This window comes from Pyrgilauda ruficollis, unplaced genomic scaffold, assembly GCF_017590135.1.
Source record: "Pyrgilauda ruficollis isolate IOZ18807 unplaced genomic scaffold, ASM1759013v1 scaffold3, whole genome shotgun sequence".
Classification (NCBI taxonomy): domain Eukaryota; kingdom Metazoa; phylum Chordata; class Aves; order Passeriformes; family Passeridae; genus Pyrgilauda; species Pyrgilauda ruficollis.
Genome location: NW_024524377.1, coordinates 22,337,066 through 22,364,749, shown reverse-complemented (window position 1 = coordinate 22,364,749; position 27,684 = coordinate 22,337,066). Strand labels below are relative to the sequence as shown.

At 37.7% G+C, this 27,684-nt stretch overlaps 1 protein-coding gene across 6 annotated transcripts in view; it reads right to left on the bottom strand.

Annotated features, from left to right (window-relative positions):
• Positions 1 to 27,684, bottom strand: part of NBEAL1 (neurobeachin like 1) — an 80,496-nt gene that overhangs the window by 52,195 nt on the left and 617 nt on the right. For 4 of the 6 annotated variants that reach the window (XR_005955605.1, XR_005955606.1, XR_005955607.1 and 1 more), the window contains exons 1-9: positions 27,421 to 27,678; positions 27,023 to 27,315; positions 11,981 to 12,072; positions 6,840 to 7,001; positions 5,556 to 5,637; positions 5,236 to 5,363; positions 4,250 to 4,332; positions 2,077 to 2,162; positions 238 to 544 (exon numbers count right to left, since the gene is read on the bottom strand). Coding sequence is in view for 3 of the 6 variants with exons in the window: in XM_041473352.1 (XP_041329286.1) it covers positions 238 to 544; positions 2,077 to 2,162; positions 4,250 to 4,332; positions 5,236 to 5,363; positions 5,556 to 5,637; positions 6,840 to 7,001; positions 11,981 to 12,072; positions 27,023 to 27,073 (991 nt within the window). In the remaining 3 variants the exon portion in view is untranslated. Of the gene's footprint in view, positions 1 to 237; positions 545 to 2,076; positions 2,163 to 4,249; positions 4,333 to 5,235; positions 5,364 to 5,555; positions 5,638 to 6,839; positions 7,002 to 11,980; positions 12,073 to 27,022; positions 27,316 to 27,420; positions 27,679 to 27,684 lie in introns of those variants that run through there. The other 2 variants (XM_041473355.1, XM_041473356.1) reach the window with 1 other exon arrangement.

The following is a 27,684-nucleotide window of genomic DNA, read 5'->3' as shown; positions in this document are numbered from 1 at the left end:
TATAAGCTTTGTAAGAATAAGTAAGTATCAACAGTATGCATGCTATAGTAAAACCGGGTTTGAAGCCTCCTGAAAATGGAGCATTGCTTTGTATTGACCCTCTCAACTACAACAGTAAATGATTAAACAAGAAATATCTAAGAAGAAGTGTTAGAAAATTTTCAGTTGCTTAGTCAAGCCAATGTTTTTTGCTTCAGAGTTATTGTCAAGAAATATTGAAAGGAACTGTGTACTTACTCAGCATTTGGATCTGCAGTGCTATGAACCTGCTCTCCCACTGCCTGCACCGCCTCGGATTAGGTAAGGCTGAATGGTCCGAATTAAGCAACTTGAAATAGTTCTCCAATATTGTACTTGTCTCGACCTGGCGCTGGTCAGAACTGCTGGTGAGGAGGATATGGACAACTTCTGTCAGGCACTTCAGAGTCAGCTCTGCCTTCCTGCTTACTTCCTCAGGGTTTCTGTCATCCCAGTTGTCACAGTCTGCTAAAACGCGCATCAAGACTTCCATGGTGGCAGGAGATACTGCTTGAAGAGCATTCCTCTGAAACCCATTAAGGCAAAAAATTATTAAGAAAAATAAATTTAGAAGAATTTAAACATCTTCAAACCAGTTGTGCCTACTTGAGTTATCTGAATAATGCAATACGCATTATTCTATCTACTAATGCTGTGTAGTTGTCAAATAACTAAGAAACATTCTATTTGGATCATGCTGATGGCTACACATGAAATGCATCCCATCTTGATCACTTAAATAAGCTCTCTATTTCAAAGGGAATGCTTCTATAGAAAAGGAAATACAATTTAACTGTGTTATAAAATTCTTATAAGGCAGCCTTGATAAACCACTAATTTGAAGCAAACCTTCACCTGACTTTTCATTTTAGATTATGAAATTCATGATACTTCAGAACATGTGGTAAGAACATAGTAATTAGCAAATGTTTGCCTGGGCCCTGAATGCACTTTCCTCACCTTTCTTCCTGGGGGGCTGACTGCATAGGCTCAAGGACAGGAGCCCAGGCTTGTGGTAAGCTTTGAGAAGCCCTGTCAGGGATTCCTTGCCCTCTGTAGGGAGCTGCATTCAAGTTTTGGCTGTCAACCCTTTACTTGTTTGATCTACACTGCAGCCATGGCCATGCCTGGCCATGTCATGTCTTGAACCTGACCCACCAACTTGACTGCAGCTTGACCTCAGCCCTGCCTCATGGCTATGGAGGGGGCTGGCAACCACTGGCCTCCTGACTGACTCTAGTTACCACCAGTAGAGCAAACCCTTACTCTGATGTGCTCACCAGACTTCCTGGCTTCACTTTAGCCTTTATCACTACAGACTTGTCTAGTGGGCTGGGCTGGTCCCTCCTGGTTGCAGCCACCACAGCTGCTCCCATCTCTGGGTGTAGTGAGATCACGCCCTCTGACAGTCAGGGAAAACTGCTGCTGGCCATCCTGCTCAGACTCCACTTGCCTTCCATGATGGAGCAGAGCCTGGCTTTGCAGCTCCCTGGCAACCTTTGTAAACACTCTCTTTGAGATCATCAGAAGTAGCAGCTGCTTGTGACCAGACTACGTAGGATTTTACAGAAGTCAAGCGAGAAAGTGGATGTTAGCTTCGCTGCTGATGAATACTCTCATTTCCTCACATTCTTCCAAAGACTTTAAACAGCTTCCAAGCTGTAATGCCCCATGCCCCCTACTGAAAACAGCTTATTGCAGCACTGGAAAGTAAGCTAGGTTAATTTCAGGCACATGAACACAAAACTTCCATCTTTGCAGGTGGAAATTCCTGATCTAGTTATGCACATTTTTTCTTTAAAATATTACAGTAAGTTCATATGAACATGTAGTTGTTCTAAACAACAAACTTCTGTGGTTACTTGAAATTGGGACCCAGCTTTTAGCATTTAGGTATTATTGCCCAGAATGATCCCAAAGTTCCTAAGACAAAAGCAATGAATCATGGATAATAAATTCTTTTCATTTACATTCACTCATTATGGAGTATTTAAAAGTCTTAAACAAGGAACAAGCATTTGGAGGTTTCAGCAGCTGAAAAATTCAGAGTATCCTTACCTGACCACCAGCCACAATAGCTCCAAAGAGATGCAGCAGGCAACATTTTAGGCTTTCCTTGAGATGTTCACTTTCTTGAAAGCATTCTGATTAAATAAAAAGAAGATTTTTCTCAAAAAAAACCCACCAACAAATAATAAAAATCCCTCCTCTATTCCCTGTTATCATAGAAATTAAAAAAAAATTCAAGTGTATCATCTCCACTTTGTTTTACATAACCTGGACAGAAACACACCAATTCCAGCATTATCAAAGCAACACAACATTACCACATTTATCAGGAATTCACAGGGCCACACCTTCAGCTTGCACAAACTTCCCATGCCAGCTGACAGAACTATAGACACACAACTTTTGGTCTTGATTCATAATGTAAAAATGAGCCCATTTTGTCCACACTACTGAGAAAGAGAAGAACATTCTAACGCACAACAAGTTATCAAGCACAACAAAGTTCTGAGACATTTTGGCATGAAAAGTCTGATGCCATATGTAGTGCAGGTAGCTCAAAAAGAAAAAAAAATCCCTGAGCTCGATGATTTTAAGGCAGATTGCTAAAGAATCCTGTGCAGGTCTGTAACATTTCTAGCAGTACTTTCTTTAATGACAACTATCCTGCATCTCTTCTCTTGCCGTATCTAATTGAAATTAGTCCCAGACAGCCTCAGCATCTCTTCTTAGCAATAGATATAACCTGGATATTGTTGTTACAGTAATAACACTAGACCTAACACAGCAGCAAGAAACTACAAAGGATTATTTTTGGAAATGCCACTTACTGACAAGTAAGATTTCTGATTATATACTGAATGTCTAAGCCTGTTTTAAAAGATTGCAGAGCTATTTTTCCAATCTGTTCTCCAAACAGAACAAAGCTTACTTAGATGATCACACTGTTAGTGAGCTAGTACCACCACTCCTTGACTTACAGCCTCTGGATCTTTGTAGAACTTCAAACAAATTGAAAAGAGCAGTACCTAGCAGATTGTGAATAAATCATTAGGCTGGGTAGACTAAAACCACCCCCCCTCAAACTAGTCCTGGCCTGGCAGGATGCTTAAGGCACATGCTCAGCAATTTCTGACTCTGTCCTTTCTGCCAAGTGGCCAACAAGCAGATGAGTATCCGCTGGTTAATGATCACACTTTTAGCTCAGTCACATTATTGTATTTATCAGAAAGGAGGAACCACAGGGCAATGCACTGAATGCAGAGCAGAGAACCTACAGATGATATTCCTCAGTAGCAGCCTTTAGAGTGTGTTTCCAGGGCTCTGGAATGTAGATAAGGCCATTTTACTGGCAGCAACAATTTGGTCTTTTTGGCAACTATCCTATTTTTTGTACACAGAATGGAATCTCAAAGAACAGGAGCTGTGACTCAAACCTAGAAAAACCAAATTCATAAATGCTACCACTCCATGAATATAATATTTTAATTTTTTTTTCAATTAAAACTAAATTAATGGATAGCTGCAAAAAAGGAAGCTGCACTTCCCTCCAGCTTCTTCCTGCTGCTTCAATTCTGTAGGCACTAGCACTTTGGTATGCTAAACTGGCAAACCACCTGGGCATCCCACATTCTTGAGATTTAAGTACAGAATATGGACATGCAAGTTCTTCTCTTCCACACAAACAATCTGTAATCATAAGAACACATGAATTCCAAAGCAGCCATCGTGATATTTAACGACTTAACCAGAGAGAAAATTGTTTCCTAAACTTGAGACCAAGGAGCATTTGCTAGTTGAATGGCACAGTTTCAATTTTTCTAGCTGTTAAATCATATTAAAGAGACAGAAGTTCATGAACACTCTCGTAAGATTATTTTTTCATGAGAGTTATCAGTGCAGTTACTACAGGGATCACATGTGCAATCACTGTGTACCACAACAAAAAGAAAATTCACAGAACCAACCCTACTAAACCATATTAGGCACTGAAATAAAGTCTAGAAATAAAGAAAAAAGCTCTCAAAGATGAGCAGGAATGACAAAATAGTGATGCTCAGAGCAAAGAAGAAGTAGAAAAAGTAACCCACTACATTCAGTCTCAGAAAGCAAGAAAAAGAACTTTAACATTATCAGGCATGCTTAGGAGAAAGTTACTTGGGCTCACTAAGTTCATTCATCTACAGAAAACTATTTTTTTAACAGGCTGTTAAGTAATACTTACGGTAAAAAAAAGGGACAAACTCAACAGTGAGGGAAGCTGGTTTGTACTTCTGTCTGCTCCTTTCAACTGTACTAAGGAAACGTCTGCAATGACATTAAAAAACATACACCAAAGAAATTAGACATGATACCTTTGTTTATTATTTAAGTATTAATTTATTGCTTATAATGTGAATTTATAATATGACATAGTAGAAAATGCTGCCATAAATCAGGAGTTGTCTTTTGCCTACAGGATGAAAAAGAATAGTGAAGTAGTATTTCATCCTGAAGACATGAATCACAGCTAATCCCATATTCAGTCTGCACTTAACAATACTTAATATTTTACAAAATAGTTTAGTTAAAAAAAAAAAAAACAGCAATCTCTTATTTAGTGAATGCTTATTGCAACTAAGCCACCAGCTAGAAGGTTTAGTTAAAAAAAAAAACCAAAAAAAAAAACCAGCAATCTCTTATTTAGTGAATGCTTATTGCAACTAAGCCACCAGCTAGAATACCAAATTTCTTGTCCAAGCCATTTTAAATGGGCAGAAAACATTATTATGAGTTCATTAGGCTGGTGAGAACACACAGTCAAATTAAAGGGATGTAATTCTACTGCTACACTTACAAACTTATTTTCAAAGATGTAAGTTATCTACACTGTGAACTTCAATAACTTCTTTTGCCCTTACTCAAGCAGGTCTTGAATTCCTTTTGGCTTCTTTGTTCCACTAGCTTAGAAAAATGGTCAGTTTTTGGAAGGACAACATAATGTAAGCACCTTCATGGTGATCAGTTACAACCAATCACCTCTTGATACATCCTCAAATTTAATTTTGTTTTAACTTTAGTATTAACAGTAAAAATATTACGATTTTTGAAAGTTATTTAAATCACATCCAGTTTGAGAAAGCATATTACATTTCTGTGGTGTGATTCTACTGATTGATAGTTAAAGCTCTCATAAACCACAGTTACAATCCTGTGCTAGTCCACACATACCCTGCAATTCGCTGCCTCCAGTTTCGATATGGATCATACAGGCTTTCACAGAAAGCCAATGCATGTCTCACAAATTCTTCTATGGGGGTCTGATCCTCCACTTCCTTTTCTTTTGTTTTGCTTTTTAACTGAGGAGAAAAAGAAAGCTATGGTCAGAAAATTTCCAGTAGTTGAAAATTAATCTTGGTCTCCCCCAGAACAGTTCTGAGCCTACAAACTGTTCCCCACATAATAGTATCACTGAAAGAGCTCAGATTACATAAAAAGGAGCAGGAGGTATCAGATGACAGAAATACAGACAAGAATTATTAACCACGTACCTGTTGAATGTACAACGTAGTCATGGTGATAACATGGTTAATGTATGAACACATCCCAATCTCTTCCACATTAGCCAAATTCCTGCAAAGACAACACAAAAACCACAGATTGTACACAGTGTACCATTTGAAGCTAGTTCAAACAATGTTTGTTTTAGCATTCTTTCTATATTCATTCAAAAGGATACCAGCATTTCAAAAATACTCTCCAAAAGACCACACATACTTAAATGTTTATTTCTGTCACCATTACAGAGCTCACAAGTTTTCATCTAACAGGAAGAAAGATTTAAGTCACCCTGCTACAGACCAATTCCATCTGGAATATGGGGTTTCAGAGGTTAAGCAGATTCCCAGGACACCCTAAATAGAAAGCTCAGAAATGGCATCTGATAACAAAGGCAATAACTTCCACTTTCTAGTGCACACACTTGCTAAGACTTTAGGAAACATATAACCTAGAAACATTCACTCACTTTAAATTCTCTGGAGCAAAACAAACACCTAATTATTTTAGAAAATAAAGCAACAGCAACTAAGAATTTCTCAGTTTTTAAGTTACAAAGATCAGATATCAAAGTCATGATATAGGAGAACTTTTCAGCAAGTAAAGGTGACACCAGTTTGTAATTCAGAAACACATTACCACCATCCACTCAGCTTATATTCAATACTCCAGGGTATTCAAACATTGCCATACAACTCTTCGTATTGTTTCAGAGGTAAGGTGAGACAAATTATTCCAAAATGCTGCTTCAAATACTCCTCAGTAAAGGAGATTCTCTATTATATTTTATCCCCATCCTCTAACAGCGTTTTGCAACAGCAAACTGAAGAAATAGTGAGGAACAGATCCCTAAAAACAATTTATTCATTTGTGTCAACAGAATTACACTATCAGGCAGAAGTTTCAGAAGGAAATCAGCTGCATGAGTAGTGTAATAATAAGTTTCACAAGCTGTTTATGGAATTATAAGCATGTTAAGAATGTGAAACAGTTCTTCCTGTACAATTCTCACAATTTATTTCATAGCTAATAGTTGTTAGAGTGCACCTTTTATTTTAAAAGTATTTCTTATACGAGGTACATCATATCTTGAATTCCCATAGATTTATCTTCTACAGCTACAAAGAACTGAGTGTTTAAATCCCTTCCATTTCTCTGCATCTACTGGAAGGTATCAAATCACATAGTATGTGTCATTAAATCTATATTTATAAGCTGCATCAGGTTTTTTTTAAACAAAACAAAAGCCTTGCTGAGGTACCAATTAGAACAAATACCTGCAAAGGATGATAAAGAATTTCACAAGTAAAAGTGACAGAGTCTGCTGCTGCTCTTCCAGGCCATCTGACATTTTCTGGACACACTGTAGCAACTGGAGCCTGAGGACCTGAAGAATGTTATCAGGAAGCAGCGATATTCCTGGCGGAATGTCATCCACCCTGATGAAAAAAGCCAGACACAAAATTGCTAATCATACAAATGTCAAGCTGCCAATCGATTCCCGTGTACTCGCGTAGTGTTCCAGTGAAGTTCTGTGGGAAAGGTCACCCAACTGACACATCACTTTCTAATGAGCCACAAGGAAATGTCTGGTGGCAATACACCAGTTCAAGCTTTCTTTTCCCCAGAAATAAACTACACTTAAAAAAAAAAAAAAAAGTGTTAAAATTCATTAAGGGGCATCCTAAATCCTCCTCCATGCAATGAGCTGCCTTAATTGCCACAAAGAAACTGCATGATCTTCATCAGGTAAAAAAAGGTGGCCTGGGAAATCCCCAGGGACAGCCACAGTGGAATGAAACACGAGAACAAAACATGTTTGGAAGAACATTTTCAACTTTCTACTGAAGATTAAAAGAGTCCAAATAAATGAGATGCCAATTATTGCAGAGTTATTGAAGCCCAGTTGGTATTCATCCACAATGAACCTCATGCTATTCTTACATAAATTTCAAAAAGCCACACAAAATTATCCTTTGCCTATTGTTTTCTGCAACCTAAAACATTTTAGAATCACACCAGTGAGAACCAAGACGTGAAGAAAAGAATGCGTTTATTTGTGGTTTAATTTTTTTTTTCCAGTAATCCAAAACCAAATAAGAAAATGACCTAGGAGCAACTGTAAGGAAATCCATTTCAATAGCAGTATAGAAATCTACAGAACTGTAACAACATTTTTTGGGATGAAAACTGTTTATCCACTGTTGCACATGCTAAAAACAGTTAGCCTTTGGCAGCAGCTATTTAGCCTGACACATTCTCTATGAACTCTACATAGGAAAAGGAAGACGCAAGCAAGATCTTTAGAGCTTACAAAAGCCTCCAACACACACAAAGCCAGAGGAAAGTTACAACAAAAAAATTCAGCAAGCTCAAACACTCACTAATATGACTGCTGCATACATTGCATCTATGTGAGAAAAACCACAAAAAAGATGTGAGAAATGCAGAGGCTGACCCTATACAACATGATCTCTATTTGAGGAAAATGGGGAACAATCCATTGTTTAGCTTCTAATGTTGAAAAGGAAGCCTTTATAGGAGGGAAAACCAGAGGCCCAGTTTAGTAAAACACCTAGACTGGTGTAAGTGACAGAAAGCTTCCATATCCTGGAAAACAAATGTTACCTACACTTATACAGACAACTACCTATTCATTCCCTTGCCCCGTCACACAGTTGTGCAATTTGCTTTTTGGATCGTGGAATTCAGATCTCAAGGGATCCAGAGCATTGTAACACAAATTTTATAGCTGAGGCTCTAAACTGATAGCAACACTAACCACAAAACTGAGAGCAACTGCTTTTTTTCCAACTCAAATGCTAAGAAATAAATTTTAATTTCTGTGATAGCAACTTCACCCCTCAAGATGCTGGCAGATCCACACTCTCTAGAACTACAAGCATGGTTTCTCATAAGCTGATAATTCAGATTCTGTATTTCAGACTCTGATAATTCCCTCACAGTATTAGGAAAACTGTAATTTCTGACAGCTAAAATAATATCTCCAGAAGTTAATTCCCTAAAATGGCCATCAAGTCTTTTTCAGTAAGATCATGAAATGCTTTACAAGAGCAAACAGCATACCCTTCATGCCTCACATCCCAAAGAATGTTTTCTTTGCAGTAGCTGCCTGTATTGCACAACCCATGAGAATTTGGGAGAGATGTGTGAGATCGGCATGAGAAATCCTAATTGGCATTACACAAAATTAATACACTACAGAGTATATAAATAAATGTAAATATTTATAAACAATCAAGCTTGTTTTCACCCCAGACCAAATTACTACTATACCACCAAAAAACCTTAGATTTAAACAAGGATTTAAATTTGTTGACATGTAACACCAATTTTTCCCAACCAGACTCATTGTTTAAAGTAAGTACTCCAAAAGGAAACAAAAAAATTAATAAATTTAAAAAAAAAACATACCCTATCTGACATTGTTACTTGACTGCTGGTAATCTACCTCAAAAATATGAGAAAGAACTTGACTCATTTGTGATCCTTTGGTTTATAATTTCCTTCATGATGTTAACATGGTTATGCAGCCATACACACTCTGCCAGGTGTCTGGAAGGGAACTGAACCACCTCCACATCAGAGGCACCTACTCCAGCTCAAACACACTGGGAACTCTCCTCCACCAGCGGTAAAAACTGCTGCAGCAAACCAGGCTGTACTTTTCAACAATCACCATGCAATCATATAAACCATGTAATCAGCATTCCTATCATGATTTCTGCATTATTTTTATGTGGGTTTGAAGTCAGCAAGTTAATAAAATATGGTTTCTATGGTACTTTTCATGAGCTTCCTTTAAGGTCCTTTGCTTAACATCATGCAAACCAAAAGCAGAAAAAAAGTAAGACAAACACTCTGGAGGTCTTTGTTATTTTTTAAAAGTATTGAATCAAATGACAATTCCTCTCCAATGAGGATAAAAAATCCTCACATCAGCTGGTAAAGGTTTTATCCTTTTTATGGTAAATACATATGACATGGATACATGTTTTGAAGGAAATAAAAGACAGGTGTGCTGGTCTTTTGTGCTCAATGATCAAACCATTAGCATAGCTATATTCACCTTTGCAGCAAAATCATTAACAGCATCATCAATGAGCCATTTCATACAGAGTAGAGGCACAAAGGGGTAGAACTGAAGCTGTATAAGCCTATAAGCTGCATAACTGTATAAGCTCTACTTATACAGTCAAATCATAGTGGGTACGCTCACACACTATATTTAGAGGTTTCCTAATTCTGTACTGCTTAGCATCTTTCACATTTCCAAAGCAGACTTCAGGAAATTAGATATTCTAATTTATAGAAAAACAAAACCAAAACAAAAACAACCCATGTGAGTTAAATCAGTAAGTGACACAGTGCCAATTAAGGGTCCTTCTTTCAGGAAGGAAAAAAACCCAAAACCAAACCTGTAATAGAATCTTTACATTTCTTAACTGGTATTTTCTTGGATGCTAAAAACCTCCACATATGTTTTAGATTGACACAATTTCATGCCTGTCCTCCAAAAATTTAGTTGTGTCCAGCAATCTGTACAAGCCTTCTCCTTAAACAGTTTCTCATTATTTCCTGGCATTAGCCCTTCACCACACAAGGTCTTTCAGGCATACAGCTGTAAAACACACCAAGATTTATAGAAGGAAAAAAAAGAAAAAAAATATTGGTAGAGTCAGTTTCTCATTTTAGCTAGCATCACACATTTTAAGACCAACAGACAGAATTAGTTGTCTAATAAGGAATCCAGTTAAAGAAAAAAAAAGAGTCCATAGGGTCCTGTGGCCCCTGGAGTCACTGGAAATCAGCATTTGGTTCCACACTGACCTACTTTCCTTTTTCATGGGCCCAGTAATACTGTTTTCACAGAATAAAGGCCTGCAATACAAACTGACAAAGCCTAAAAAGATGCCATTTTTCACATGTCTGATTATATCATAAACACATGTATGGGCAGAAACTGCAATTCTTTGTTAATTCTAGTATCTGATCGCCATGGGTTTTCTTACTGTAGACATAAAAGCACAGGAATGATCTGCCTTCATCCCTATGTTGTTTTGATACTTTTTCTTTACATCTGTTACACAAATGAGTCTAAATCCACATGGTTCTATTCCTCCAGACTAAATCACTAATCCTGTCATTAAGCTCAGAAAAGCACACATGATTTTTACACTCACTAAAGTCACCATTTATCACAATGAAGATGCTGCTACTGTTCTGCATAACTAAGCCTTATGTTGCTGAAAAAAACCCAACATGAAAACCATGAACACATACACTAAAAAGCACTTAGAGTACAAATACATTTTAAAAACTTAAAATCAAAGTACCAAGAGATTCTTATCTTCCACTGTTTGTATTTCAATACTAAATAGTATGTTAAAGATAAGTTTGTCCTTTGACACAGGTTTTCCCCTTAACTAAACATAGTAAGATGCATTTTTGACACTAGAAAGAAATAAATTTTTAGAAAGAGCACAGAATTAACCTGAAGATCTTGCTTACTGTTAACTGCACTATTTATTTTGCCCTCATATAGGCATTATGAGGAAAATTTTAATACAAAGAGCTGGGAAGTCCAGGTTTTATCTGCTGAGATCCAGTTGCAGCATTCTTCATTTCCTTGTAACAGTTGAGGCTATCACTTGCACTTCAAACAGGATCTGATCCAAAGCCCATTAAAGAATTTCCATTGATTTCAACAGGGCTTGGAATGCAGCCATCATGCAAGGAGCACCATTCTGTGCTTTCAAATACCACTGGTGGTATCAGCTACAATACTGACACCAGTTCTCATGAAGTCTGAATCCTTTAACATTTGGTTTTTCTTAAAATCCCTAGTTCATCCAAGCACCTCAAAAGGAAGAGAAAACATCCAATGCCTAAGTTTTTACTCCTCATTTTCGAAGTCAGACAGGAAAACACAGTAATAACACAGCATACAAATTTAAAATACTAAATATGAAACTCTGAAAGTAGGCTCCAATAGGCCCTCATGATTAAAAGGGAAATAAAATTACAAATTCTTTACCTATACCTTGCTTCTCTTCTGTCACTGCTGATGCAGATAGTAAACACTACTTCATATATGCAACATTTAATGAATACTTATTCAAAAGAATTAAAAGAAACACAAGGAATAACAATTATATTTCTATGACCAAGAACAAGAAGTACCCATGCCAATTTCCTAATATGATGCAAATACCAGTATTTGCCTAGTTTCATCATTCCCAACCCAACTTGACCTTCAAATGAATGGGAGTGCCACTTGACAACTAAAAAACTTACTTCAGTTTAAAGGCAGTACTGCCATTGAACAGGACTGGGCGCTCAGCCAGGTCTGTTTCAGATATCAGGGAAAGATAAACAGGTCTGTAATTCTACATACCTCGTTGGCAGCTTCTCAAAGTCCACATCCAGAAACTGTTCATAGCTAGACACAAAACTATCCAACCATAGCTTCAGGTAATCTGGATCTTTCTGTAAAAAGGAAGAGAAGTTTAGGCAATATTGCACTCAAGGTCATCTATCAACAACTCTGTAATACTGCCTCAAATAAAAAGTTTCTATTTAATGCATTTCAACTGGGAGAATGGAGGGAATACATATTTTTTAGAACTGAAAGAAAAAACAACCACCTGTGTACTTTGAAATTTTCAGCCATATTGTGCTGATTGGACATTTTTGCTCTATTCATTAGTTTAGGCATTTCCTCTTCTTGGCACCAGTGTCAATCAAAGCATTTTAGCTTCTTCCATCATAAACAATCTCAACTTATTCTCCAGAGTCATCCATACCAGCTTTACAAACTTACTAGAATGTGTTCTAGTCTTGATACCACAGATACTAGTACACAACACTCTTTATGGCTCATAAAATTAAATAAGAACCCTAACAGCAATCATAATCACAAAATAATTTCCTTTTTGCTTCACTCATAGGTCAATATGGCAGATAACAGCAGATTAGAGACAGATGGTGTTCGGAAAGACAATGCAGAAACTATGACTTGCATATTAGATACCTATTAACAGACAGAAAATTATATTTAAGCTTCCTCATTGTTCCTAGTAAAGCACAAAGACTGTGTTTGTGACCAGCAGTCCCTCAGGGATAAACACTGTCCCACGAACTAGGACAGATACTAGACCACTGCAAACCCCACAGGGAAATGCTGTCAAAATATGCATTTGAGGTAGTCTTACTGCAGAAGTCAAGCTGCTTAATTTTCAAAAACAAGTTGCCAGCCCATAGCTAACATATTCTTTTCCAGAACTGTTTAGCCTTGTTCACTAACACATGTGCAGTCCCACATTCTACACCACAAATAATTTTCAAAACAGTTTTAAAATTTTTCCCTGAAGTATTTGAGATTACAAATGATTTCTGAATCCACTCCATAATTTATAACATTTTGCAGAAGTTGAAAACATTTTTCTTTATCCTTTTCTGTCTTCTGTATCTCCTCCCTTTTGTTTGTTGCCTTTATATTACCACAGATGCACCTAAATAAGACAATGTTTCCTTGTAGAGTTAAGATTGAAGAGCAAACAATGAATATCTCTAACACACACACACACACTTTTCTGCAGCAATGTCAGTGTAACATAAAGAGTAACCAAGACAGACTGACAGAGAGTCCTGTCAGTGTAAAATAGCTACCTATGAAAGAGCCCTCCACAAGGGAAAGAAATCAAACAAAACAAATTTTAAAAAAGCCATGCAAACAAAGCAAAACAAACAACCTCGGAGCAAAACAAACACATAAATCCAGAACCTCAAGTGGTGCAAAGCTCTCCCCAGATCATCTTTCTTTGCATGTACAGCAGTTATAAAGCATGGGAGCCCCCTTCTCATTCCAAACCTTTACCCTTCTCTGCGTCCCCAAAAACCACCCTCAACTCAAGCAAGAAGCGTCACAAACATCAAGACACAACTTACTTCACTATCACTATTGATTATATATAAAATGTGTTCAGGTACTGTGACAACAGGTGCCAAATAATACCCTCAGCTAGATACATATTTTATCTGATTATTTGCTTCCGCTGACTTTATGGCATTTTCTTATTCACTTTTCCTAATTGTCTTAATTTCCCTTCTTCTGCTTAATTCCTAATCTCTCTCCCACCTTCATAATCTTTCCCCTCCTCATCTCTGCTTTTATTCACTTTTCAATTATTTAAGTAATCATTGCCTTTCTTTTTATGTTAAAAATTTGTCAAAACAGCACTATGTTCATGTTTAATATGCACTGAGCTACCAAATGGTTAACTGTTCTTAAACACACCTACCAATTGTCCTCAACATGGAATTGCAAAACACAGAATGCAGGAAGAGGCTGAGATAAAGAATAATTTCAAAGTTTCCAAACCACTGGTTTAAGCTACAGAGTTTGTTGGATTATCACAAGTAGGTGAGCATAGAACACATATTTCTCAGGTTCAGACACCAAACATATTGAAAATCAACCCAAAAGTTAGCAAAAAGTAAGACTTGCCTAAAAGAATGATTTAGAAGTTGTAGAAGACGCTGTCTTCAGACAGCCCAGCTTTTCAAAAATGCTCACAAGTGTAAAGTCTAACTTTCTTGCATTTCACAGCAAGTAATTTTAGCTGCAAGCAAACTATTTCACAGGATCATAAAGACAAGAGAAACCAGGATACCATTTTAGTAATTACAATAGAGCTCAGGCTACAAAGGACAAAGCAACAACAGGGAAGTAATGAACAGAAATGTTGCCATATCCATGTGTCCATGCTTCTGATGAAAATGGCCATATACATGTGCAAAAACTGAACTTAAGAGACTTTTTCCCTGTTGAACAAACTACTTATTCGTTGGCATGAGAAACTTCTCCTTGAAATCCAACAAGAAATACTAGATTGATCTATTCATGTTCCCAAATTACAATTGTTTGTTGACACAGCTCAGGCTCATTCCCAATTGCTAACAGTAAACTTGTGTAAAAAAACCTGTTTTTCTTGGTGACCATGAAAGAGGATGTGCAAATAACAACATTATCCGACTTAAAATTGTTTTAACAAAAGTCAAGGAAGAAAAGGGGAAGTGTAGGGCAAAAAAGACAAAATTATATTAAATGCCTGCTTGCTCCTTTTTAATGATAGAGCCTAAATGAGTTTCAAGCTTCTTTATCTTTGAACTCCAATTCCTTTGCAAAGCTATCCGTACAGACTGGGAATAAGAGAACACTGGCAGACAAATAAGCAAGAAATAGCACTTCTACAGATAGCAACAGTAAACCACATGTTATGAAGCAGCCAGAAGTTTCTGCCTACCTGTAGAGCACAGACTGCTTAATTTGCTTTGCCACTAGGACTCTTCCTGCTCCTGGCAAAAACCAAGAACTGCTGTCCTGTTTGATTATTCCCTACGGCACATAATTCAACCCAACTCCCTTCATCTCAGTATCCTGCCAGTCAATTAATAACGTAACATTCCAAGTTATTAAAATAAGCAGATTTTATATCAAAATACCAGGTAGCACTACTGGTATGTGCCAGCAGAAAACAGTTTATGCAATAGCTGACTCAGAGTCAAATCTAGCGATTTCCATCCAAGCAACATCACTAACTCAAAACCACTTGGACAAATTTTTTAAAAAAAAATCATGAAGGCAAAAAAGTAAACAAGATCACTTAGCAACATGAGACACACCAAGAAATAGATCTCCATTATACACCAGCTAACAGAGGCATGCCTCCTTTCCAGAAATGAACAAAAATGAAGACTTGTGGAGCAGAAGTTCATTCCAGGAAAAAGTGACAAAATATTCAGCAAATGGGTTACATTTAAGATATTTCATGTAAGTGATGTCAATAATGTTAGAAACAGAAGCTATAAACAGCTTTCAAACTTCAAATGTGGCCCAGGTTTTCTTTTTTCTTTATTAGCAGCAATCATTTTAGATCCTAGGCACCAGTTTCCTGTTGAAAGCTCCAAGAAAATCTAGATTTTACTGAAGTAGTTTTAGGAAAGGAAACTGAAAATGGTAAATGTTACCCTTGGCCAAGTATATATAAATGTCCTAAAACACAGCTAAATACATACAACCTTTCTGAAGACCTGCCTATGTGAGTCAGATGCATCTTACATTGCTCCAAACCAAAGGCATCATAGCTTAGGAGAAACAGATGCTTTTTACAGTGGTTTAATATTCCAGGTTCATCATAAAACCAGGCAGTAATAGCAGGCATCAGCTGTTTTGTTTACACTATGGTTTTGTGTATAATGCAATTACCCTACCCAGCATCTTTACCTTGAACTGAACTTTTTCTTGAGGTCAGCTGTTCCCACTTAATCTGGAGTTTAAATTTGGTGGAATGAAAAATGAAAAATAATGTATTTCTGTTAAGTCCCCCCCCCCAACAACAATCCTCTATTGTCCCACAACAGAAATGGTAAACCATATTAACAGCAGAACACAAATTAACCTTAATTTAACATTAATACATTTGTGTTCTCCAATGCCAGATCAACTTTCCAAGCCACTACAGGTTGCAATATGACAAATATCTGTGTTACTAGGTGTCAGAAGAGAGCATCCCATGGGATCCATGCTGCTACTGAGGGCAACAAATCACTGAACTGCAACCTCAGCTCCACCTCATTCACTGTAAATTGTGAGCTACTACATTCCATCTGTGGTCGTCCTAAGGAAGCAGTAGAACACCACAATAAAGCATCATAAATTCTCAGAAGCCTTGTGACCAGCAGAAGCAGCAAAAACTGTGGAATGTATTTCCCCTCTTGGAAAATTACCCTTTTGTTATGATTCTGCAGACAGGTAGCTGGAGGCTGTGTGTCAGAAAACAGCTCCAAATTGTTTTCTGTGCTGCTGGTTGAAGATGCACTTGCAGAACACAGTTTACAAAGCTTTGGTAATACACCACAAGGCAAAACTGTGAGAAACCAATGTGAGGATTTGTGTTCTTTTCCAGCCCCACCACACACACTCTGCAGACATGTCCTGTTAGATCAGCAAATAATCAAGAAGGACATTTTTGATTGGCGCAGAAGCAGTAAAGGCAGGAAGAAGCTTCTAGGAGGTAATAAAATGCCTTTCACCAGTTACAACTTTTCAATTACCACAAGATACGAAATGCTGTTTTCTGAAACCTTAAAGCCTTCTAAGTTACAAGCCCAAGCTTTTCATTTATTTACCTGAAACCTGCCTAGCTTTTGTGCATAATTTATGTAATTTATTTGAATAATAACTCACATGTAGAAACTGCATGCCTTAAAACTTCTGGAAGATAATTTCCCCATGGCTTGAACTCCAAGAAGGTAAAACAGAAATTAAGTCAGCCATTTCTCTTCATAATGATAAATGGAAACAACTAGAGTTTTAACAACGCTATCTTAAAGGTGTCATTGAAACAAGTCTATGAAAAAAACACCAAAAAACAAAATAAAGAGCCAGAAGTATAAAAGTTCTTTTGTTAACAGCCACAAGTTTGCAGAGGCTAAGCTTAGGCTTCTGAGCTCAGCCCATTGTAATGAAGGCCTTTGAAAGTGCTATAGCAGTCACTCAGCTGCACTAATGAAAAATAAGTAATTTGTGCCTTTTAAATAAAATATAGCTCAGAGCAGCTGAAAGTGAAAGTACTTTCTTGTTCCTTCTCTTCCCTAAATACCTCTGGTTTTCATTAAAAAAACAAACAAATAGCCCAACACAGCACAATGACACACCACCCTTCAGGCCTCCATTTCCCTAAGATCCTCTTGGCACAGTAAGACGTGCTACAGCTCTTTACACTTAAAAAAAAAAAAAAAACAAAAAAAAAAAAAAAAACACCAAAAAACCACCAAAAAAACAAACCCCACTGCCAGGCCTGAGCAGTGGAGTGTTTCTAACAGGTACTGAAAATAACCCATCTCCCATGAAACACCAGAGGAGGGTTAGCTTTATTTTTCTTTTCCAACACAGTACAATGCTAGAAAGAAACAAACATTTGCTAAATAAACCCATTGTACTGGTCCCCAGTATGCACTGCAATACTGTGACTAACCTCTGCCAACCAATTATCAAGATTCCCATGGAGTGTTAACACTTGCAATTTGGATGTATAAGCTTACACATGGAGGAGCTGGAAAACAAGCTCCCAATTCTCCACCTTCAGCACTGAACCATGCTGAGGCAAAGCCCGTAGCCCAGTGGGGATCTACTCTGATGTCCTTCAGACAGGGAGGACCTTCTCTAAGGCAATGAAGTGAAAAGAAACTGCCGCCAAAATCTACACTAGCTTGGGACAGGCTCTTGTCTTTGATACACTAAATTGTCTGGAAATTACAAGAGCCTTTTCTAGTCTCTATGAAAACTGATTAAATGAATGACAAAAATATTCTAATACACTCCTATTTTTCAGTCTGCACAAGAAGGTCGCAAGAAATGTTTGAACCAGTATAACATTTTTATAACCATTAAGAAGCCAGGTAGTATTAGTCTTACAGCTAGCTCTCAGTTAAATGAAAACATTTTACACAAAACTGGCACTGAAGTCATCCCAAGTGAAAGACTTCAGCCCTGTGCCTGTGGAATACAGGTTTCACACCAACACTATTTATGTATTTATATAAAGAGTTTATTTTACATTTAGTAGTAACTTCCATTTCTACTAAGGCTTCAGGCAAAGAACTGGAAGGGCAAAGATCAGTAGGATTTTATAGATATGTTCAGGAAGTATTTGTTGCTAAAAACAAAAGCTGGATCCACCCGAGGCTCTTTGCAGGGTCACATTCCATGTCTAAAGGCAAAAATTCCCTGCAGGGCAGTTCAGAGTCCAACTATCAGACAAGCCCGACTTGTTGGACAAGGCAGTTGTTTGAAGTTGTTAAATTTAACATGCAGCCATCAAACAGCCAGCTGGGTCTGACTCCTGCTAGCTCTCAGTCAGCCTTCAAAGTGGATTTCAGCTTAGAAGCACAACCACAAAATCTCACTGGCACTGGCATTATCATAAGTAACCCACTATCCCCAAGCATTTTATTTAAAATAAGAACAACCCTTTGGTGTCAAAGTTGAATTATACTTACAAAACATCACATTAGGAAACTAAACATGAAACACTGTCTTTAGATCACTGGTGAGTTTACTCATCTTTAAATTAATTGAAGTAGTCTGCATAATGCAGAATTGCAGAACATTTCTCAACACTGTTGAAATAAAATATTCATTTGGGAATTAGAAAATTTGTGTTAAGGGAGCTCTTTCCTCTTCATGTTTTCAGACATAAAAGGCTACATTTCCAGCATGAGAATCCTAGCAGCCTTTACTCTGCAATATGACACAGTGCTTTTTGTGAACCTTTCACATAAAATGCCAAAACAAAATATGAAAAGCTGTGTTATAGCAGCAACACCACAGTTAGAAATAGTAAAAAACTTCATGAAAAACTATTGCAAACTGGCATAACTGCCCTGATAAATTCAATCAATCAATTCCAATTGACTGGGGAATCACCTTTGGGCTCAACTTTCCATTATAATCAAAATACTGATTTTTGAATCAGTGGATCTAAAAGAAGAAAAGCTCCTGGCAAGTAACTATAAATTTCCATTTTCAACATCCACACAAGCATTCTGTTCCATTTCCAGAATTAAAAGCAAAAAGGGATGGAGTGGTGATGCTTTGTTTTATAAATGGAAGTTGCAGTGAATCATGATAGAAACAACTATTTTGGGACAAGTTAAAAATTCTCTTTAGTATAGGGATTTATACCAAAATAACCCTATACCTGCCAATCATGATAAAATTTAGCTCACAAAATTTCAAGTCAAGTTTAATATTTTTCTTCTCTTTTCAAAACAAAACAAAAAAAAATTAATCTTCTAGTATTGCCTTAAAGATAATCCAAGCACTTTTATTCATTTTCCTTTTTACTTCAGATCTCCAACAAAACTGGAAAAACAAAATGAAAGAATTTTCTTACTAAATAGAAGTAAAGCCTCTACTTTTCTTTCTCTTGCCTTTTTTATTGTTGCTGTTGTTTTTGAATGATGATACAATTACAACCTTGTAGCTTGAAACTGGCGTGTGGCTGATGCCATCGGTGGCATGAATCTAATTAATGCGAACTCAGATTTTAATGTCTTCACATTTGACAGAGTACCACTAAGCAAGCCCCATGTACAAGTTGGTATAGCCTACTTCAGCCTTCTGGAGTCCACCACACAGAGCACTTATCAGGAATTCACCATACTGTAACAAATTACATTCTATTAACATTCAATTTTCCCATCAAATTTGGCATAGTGAACGAACTGGAAGCTGTATTTTAAGGGGAACAAGAAGCATCCTAAATAATTCAAAGGTAACTGAAATAAAATTATGTCAAAAGTCTACAGTGTCAAGATTAGCCTAAATTTAAAGAAAATTCAAACTATACCTTATACAATACTTGAACTCTTAATTGCTTATCAACTCCAAATTATGCCATTATTTTACATGAGAAATTAGCACCAACACACAAAGTCAGCTTTTGCCCCACTGAGTTTCTAACTTCTAGTGTAGTGCAAGAGACAATACAGGTTTATCACAGACAGAAAGGAAGCAGGATGGTGCTACAACAGTAAAACATCAGCCTGTTTCACCATATCAACAGCTAAACATTGTCTAGCTATGTCTTCCAGCAGATAAAGGTTGAGAACTGCAGTACAGCTTAGCAAAAAATAGTCTGTATTTGTTTCAAAGTGTCATGTGATTACACCAAATAAAACTAAAACCAATTTCTGTATCTTTAGCTATGGATTTAATTATTTGGTTTTGCCTCTTCAGTCTCGCCTGGCCTTACTTAACACACTGAAGATGAACGATACACTGAAGGTATAATTCATGTAGAGACTGAAGGGGTATCATTTCAAAACCCCAAATCCACTTTTCAAAAGCAGACCAAAAAAAAAAACCCTCAAAACACTCAAACACACTAAAAAATAACCCTCAAAAATGATGGTATAGGAGAATATTGGTTACTTGCCCAAATGCTGTTTGGCATCCACTGCACTTCTGCTGATTCAGTTTTTAAATGATCAGCACAATTAACTAGAGCCAGATTTCTGCAAAAAACACACCTGTTTTCCATACCCTGCTTTACTCCCAAGAGCTTTACCCACTCACATGTATTTAATATCACTTATTCCCATTGCTTACTAAAGGCAAATGTAATCCTCAATCATAAATTGGATTATACTTTAAATATCACAGAACGCATCAACACACACACACATCGTACAGCACAGAGAACTCACAGCTAATGTTTACATCTGCAGACTCTTGGAGAAGCCCAAGATACCAAAATTAAGAAAGGGTTTATGAGGAGAATAATCAAATACAGTTTTCATTTCTTGGTGTTCCCTGTCATACCTCCCATTGTTTTCCACTGCAGCCTCCCATTTAGTAGAAGATAAATTGGAAAAGTTAGACTTGAGCAAATTGCTGTTTTTTTAAAGAAAAAAGGTGCCTATCAGTACTGCTGAGATGTGCATGTTTTGATGTTTGTGCCCATACTCACACATAATTCTTTCAGCAAGAAAAGCTCAGTAATTAGAGATGCTTTTCTCTCTCCTACAGCAGCTGTTTAACCTTTCTGAAGCCTGTAAATATTTTAACAGTATCTACTGACAACATTTGGATTCAGGCCTTAAGCTCCAATGCTGTTCAATGGGCAGCTAGCAAGCCTTTCTCTCATTTCAGTGATCAGCACAAACATACTGCATATTTGAGTTGATTTGGCAATATTCTCTTACCAGGACACATGCCATCCCCAGATCTGCCCAGCTGACCAAGTTAAAAGAGTCATAACCCAGACACACACAACGATCCAGGGTTTGTTAATTTCACTCTATATTAGAGCATCAACACATAGAACCAGAAACCCATGTTTGTAGCCTTGTGATATATCATTCCATTTAAGAAATACTCAATTACTTTCACATCAATAAAAGCTTGACCTGTATTATTATTTGTTGGCATGTTCAGAACTGGATGTTTCTTACAGGTACTGTAAAGTGCTGACCCATATACCCATAGACACGTGGAAATTCTAACCTCATGCTGGACACCACTAAAACCCTGAATCATACATCAAAAACATGGACAAACCTCAGACTTGATCCAGCAGTAGCAGCTACATATATGTACTGCCACAGAATAAGCAACAATAATTTCTTCATAACTTGTAAAATGTTATGGTTTTCTTACATCTTTGCCTGTTTAGATTTATCTGCTGCCTCACTGCAACCTCAAGTCTGCATTCTCTGTGTCAGTCTCTGTTCTGTGTCTGAACAACTACCACCACAAGGTCACCCTGGCCCATACTTAAGGCAGGAAACAGCCACTCGAGAGACTGATGGCTCATATACTGATGTCAGCTATTTATATGAGAAGTTCTATATTTGTAAATATCAGAATTATGTTAGTTCTTGGTCTAGGAGACATCTCTTTAAATAGGAGTTAATTCAGAATTAGACCAACTGGTAATTCAGAAGAAGACCAACTGGTGTTTATCTCTATCCTCTTGAATACAGACCGAACAAAGATATTTTTGCCACCACATGGCCACAAGTGACTTGTGACATGTTCTTCTACAAGTTGCACTCCCTAGGAATGAAGAAATTTACTTAAAACAATCTACAGAAAAGATATCTTACACAGCAATTCCGTATAAGACTTCACTCGTTTCAGCAGAGGCATGAATTTACATGACAGTGAATTATGAAAAACTACTTTTACTGAGCATTTCGTTTGCTCAAACATTCATCTAACTGTAAGCTGAATACTTCTTTATCAAATCTAACAAAGGCAATATATAGCAATGTGATCTGCATCACTGACAAGTCAGCAAGTGCACAAGAAGGAAGACAAGGGCAAGCCAAGCCAGGATGAGATCACATTTGGGATGCAATGACCAGTGTTTCACATGGGGCTTACAATTCAATGTCAATGATTATTATATTCTTGTTGAATGACATGCTTCTCACCACAGCAAAGCATAATTTGGCTAAAGGCACATTTCTTTGAGAAACAATGTTACAATATTAAATGAGAAGATATTTATAATGTATAGATATCATTCACTGCGCCAGACAGAAAACTACAATATTTATCTCAATACAATCAGATTTTGTAAAAACAAATTAGAGGTGTAGCACAAGGTAAGAAAGCACATTTGAGATAACAGCTTATGCACAGGTCTGCTACTCTTAACACAGCAAGGGATGCAACTGTCTCAGCTCTCTGCATTAGTAAAGACCAGATCATTATGATCAGCTAACACAGAGTCCTGACTGTATCAATGACACTAAGGTTGAATGCTCCCTCTCTGAAATACACAGGGCTCCAAACTGAGTGAAGAACATTCACAGCTTTCCCTTGAAATCATTGTGTCATCTCACAGGAAAAGGCAGTGTTTAAATGAAATCAGGGCTATACTGCAGACAAGAGTGTAAGAAAAAGCTCAGAACCATTGTAGTATTATGAAAACTGATGTGAATATGGCCGTTAAGTGCTTGCATTATTGCCTTTGAAATCCCTTTTGAAGGCAACTTATTTTCACATATTAGAAAAAATCTCCATACAAAAGGCTATCTGAACACTTCCTGAATAAAATCCAAAATATAAGAAATCCTGCCATACTTTATGTCTGAGAGTCTGAAACACCTAACAGAACAACTGGAGATTAACTACATATACTTAAAATCTTACAGACAGGACAGAGGTTGAATCACTTTAATTTGAATCTGCAGCAAAAGTTACTTCAGAGGATTACGAAACACATTTTCTACACTGATATATGATTATGATCTAAAAAAAGGTTAATCAACCAATATTACAACAGTAACAGCAATATTACCATAGTAATATTGCAGCCATGACAGTCTAATGTTACAAGACAAAACTGGTAGATCACTTCTGTCACATAAACCCAAAGAAGTCACAGACACACATGAAAGCATGTCCTTTTCTTCTACCTCATGGAGCTCCACTCCTGCTGTACACGTACATTATTAAAGCATTTTCAGGTATCTGCTCTATATGCACTTACATAAGGAATGTTCCATGCTCCTCTGTAGGTTATCAAAGGCTTTTAACTGGCAATCAACTGGAAAAAAAATTGCTATCTATTCTACACAATTCAATTATCTTAAAATGCTCATTCCAACATTTGGATGAGAAGACAGCAGTTTACATTCATACCAATATCTGAGTAAAAGCCTTGTACATTAATAGTTCACTGAACAGAACCAACCACTAAAACCATTTGAAACTGAAAATCATCAGGAATTTACATCCTTAACAAGGCCCCCTATGCAGAAACTTTAACATTAACAAATTGAAATAAAGAAAGAAAAAAACCAAAACAAACAAAAGTCTCAAGACAAAAACAGACTTAGGCTGTGAATAATACAACATGGTGGTAACAACCCCAGTGACTCAAATCTAAATTTTACTAAATCTTATGAAATTTTAAACTGCTTCCATGCAACACCAGAAGTATTGTAAATCAAATGTGGCTACTACTTTCATCTGTAACAGCAGACTGCAATCTGTAGCTTTTAGGGAAACGGAAGGAGAAAATAAATCCATAACCAAATCCCACCCTTAGATTAGAAACTGACAGATGAAATCAACTGAATACCAACTAAAACCAAACTCTTGCAGACACTCAAACATTATCTTAAAAAAATAAATTAAAAATTAAAAAAAAATTTAAAAATCACAAACAAACAACCAACCCCAGAAAAACTAAACCATCTCACACATGGTGTCTTCCAAAGACTACTCCTGCAAAGGCCCTGATTAATGCTGCTATCTGCCCACAGCTCCAATTCCTCAACTGCACAAGAAGCAATGAAAATGGAGAAATGCCTTCCTAATGTTACTTTGCACAAAACTAAGCGTTGCAACTGACACCTGATGCTGCCAGAGATGTCAAGGGATCACAAAGAACAAAAGTCACGACCCAGGATAGATGGTAAGATGGTAACACAGCATTATGTAGCACTTGAAAGCTGTGAAAAGCCTTGCTGCTTTAGCATAGGGTGCTGTATTTAAAAGATTATCACCAAGGACCCGATTATCAAAAGACAAGACTATTAGCAACAGTCGGAAGCATCACAAAGGAGTAGCTTGGATTTCACTGTTTCTGTAGCTAACAAGGCTGCAAAAGCTAAAGCCACATATTTGGGATTTTGGCACAATAAATGCCTTACTCAACTAACTCCCCAGCCATTTTTCTAGTTTGAAGAATTTGCCTAGCTTTATTTCCCAGGATGTCATTCAGGGATAGTCACTGCAGTGCAACATACTACCCTTCACTGGGCAGGTCTAAACACTTCACTGCCAGGTATAAACAACTTTTCTCTAAACCACTATATCCTATCACTGGTAATTATTGCTATACGTTCCCATTCTGCTAGATGCTCTGAGAAGAACGAAGCACTACATACAGACGTTTCCAAGCAGACTGAATAAACTGATTTACTTTAAGGCTTCTCACATTTTACATCGCAAGATGAAGACATAACTTCTTCATCTGTTCTTAACTTCACCAAGCTTAATACTGTAATTCTGGATGCCTGCCTCGAGCAGAATAAGATATTATTTTAACCTGAACCAGTTGAGAGATAAGGAAAAAAACTGTTTTGTGCCTAACACTTCTTGAAAAAGTGAAGACTCCTTCTTTTTTAATCACTCCAGTTGCCCTCATATGTTGAAGACACTCTATTTTATTTTTAAAATATATGTTTTGTTACTTAGGAACAAGCCCTTATCAACAAACAAATTCATTTAATCATGCCCTTAATATATGAGTCTGAAAGAAAAAAAGGCCAAAAAAAGTCACTGATAGCTAATGAGGAGACTGAACATATGAAAAGATGATCTTTTTCAATTAGCCCATCCTAGACCACCTGAGATCTGAGTAGACTGTGGGCACATCATTCCCATAAAGAAACTGAACATCCCCTAAATGATCTAAGCTAATTTTAAATAGCACTCCTTCATGCAAACTTCCTGCTATGAACAACATGGAGATGGAGAGCATACAACCTGAATTAAAGGTTCCAGCAAAGGGAGAGTAGGTCCAAGTCAGACAAAAGAATATTTTAAATAACAAGGGAGCAAAGAGCCAAAGAACAGGCAAGCAAAGAAATTCAGAACTTGGCTCATCTCTGCGGCCTTAGTGTCTCCCAAAGCTGAGTCAAGTCTGGATTCTCTGAGTGTATTCCAAGTGCATTTGTTCCTCTCACACCGATGAACTCACCGGCAAAACATTCATCTTCTCCAGTGGTACTCCACTTCCTACTGCCATTATCATTACTACACTGGTTTAAAAGGAAAGATCCAACCCAGGAGATCACCCACACGGGGAGCAGTAAGAACCGATACCATGCTGTTATGCTTGCACTAGTTTTAACAACATGTAGAGGATTAAGGCTGTACAAAAATTAGGAAACAATACAATTAAGACAAGTACTTTGTGCACTTGTGTTAAATGGTCTGTACCTAACACTTCACATTCTATGCTCTTGACAAGGGCATTCTCTAGAAATGAGGTGGGAAGAACAAGGGAAGGACTGTTCTACCCTTAATGTCCTACCGGATTGGAGAGTTAAAGAAACTGAAATACAAACGAAGCATGAGACTGCAAAAACGCAAAACAAAACCAGAGAATAAGGCCATCAAAAGCTACCCTTGCCACTGAGCTCCTGTATGACAGCAGATCAGTCCTGTCCTCCACCTTTACAGCTATTTTTTGTATGCTACTTATTTTACAGCTACCTATTCCGATAATCTGCAATCCAATTTCTCGACATACTCAGCACACCCGGCAGCAATTAGGACATGTGCTTTAAACACATTAATTGCTTTACACTATAAAACGCAAATGGAGGCAGGACAGCATTTTTGTATTATCTCTGCCAGGTGAAGGAAATTCATTACTGATGGAGTATGGAGATATTATGGCAATAGCCAGCAAAGGCAGACTCTGGAGCAACTTAATAAATCTGCTCTTTGGGAAGGGTTTTGCTAAAAGTTTAAATAAAACTGAAGCTGTTCAGAAATCAGTAAGCAAAAAGCTAAATACTAGGCAGCACTGAATTAATACAGTACAGCTTAATTGCTACAAAATGAAGAATTATGTAAATGTATGCATTCACATAGTTAAAATATATAGCTACAATAACTGCTTAAACTGACCCACGAACACTGCAATTCTCATCTCAAACATAAAAAAGACCAACTTAAACAGCAAACTACGGGATGAGGCTGTAAATAGTCTGAGAAGTACAATTACATCGTTTCAGAAGCCAATCATGTCTATGCAATTTCCAAGAAAAAAGATGTTACAATTTAAATACCTGACTACCAAACAAGAGAGGATAAAAGCAAACAAACACAAATATTTACCTTATTGCAGTAAAGCATCCAAAGCTCATACAGTCTCTCTCGGGATGCCATTCCTCCCCTTCCTCTTCCCGTCGATCCCAGCTACTTTTCTCTTCAAGATCCTACCATGCCCAGTTCCCAGGTACTCTTTCCACAGTTTTCCTTTATTATTAGTTATATCATAACCCGAGAAGAAGCCAAGTAACAGGGTCTCAGTCTCTCCTTCTCGAGTAAACAACGAGGTGCAACACAAGCAACTGCAGACAAGTGTCAAGCATGTCCGCTCTTCGCCAGCGCCGCTTCGGTTTTAATCTCTGAAAGTGAAAACATACCCTTCAGGCCTTGGGTGGAGGGAGGAAAACAAATCCGCACTTAAAGCCCACAGATAACCTGGGGACTCGGGCGGCGGCAGGTCGCACCGCTTTGCTCTCTGACACTATTGCCGGTGACGGAGAGGTCTGCAGAGGTTTTAGTGTTCGTGGCGCTTGCTCGCTTTTGCAGGGGGGCAAGCCGCAGGGCTGCCGAGCGGCGCAGCCGGAGCCCCGGGTCCCGCCGCTCCCGGCCCGGCAGTGACAGCCACTGCCACCGCCCTTCTGCCCCGGGCTCCGCGGCCGCTCCGGACCGCGGCGGGCCCCGCAGGCCAGCGGCTGCCGGGCAGAGCCGCGGAGCGCGGGAGGAGCCCC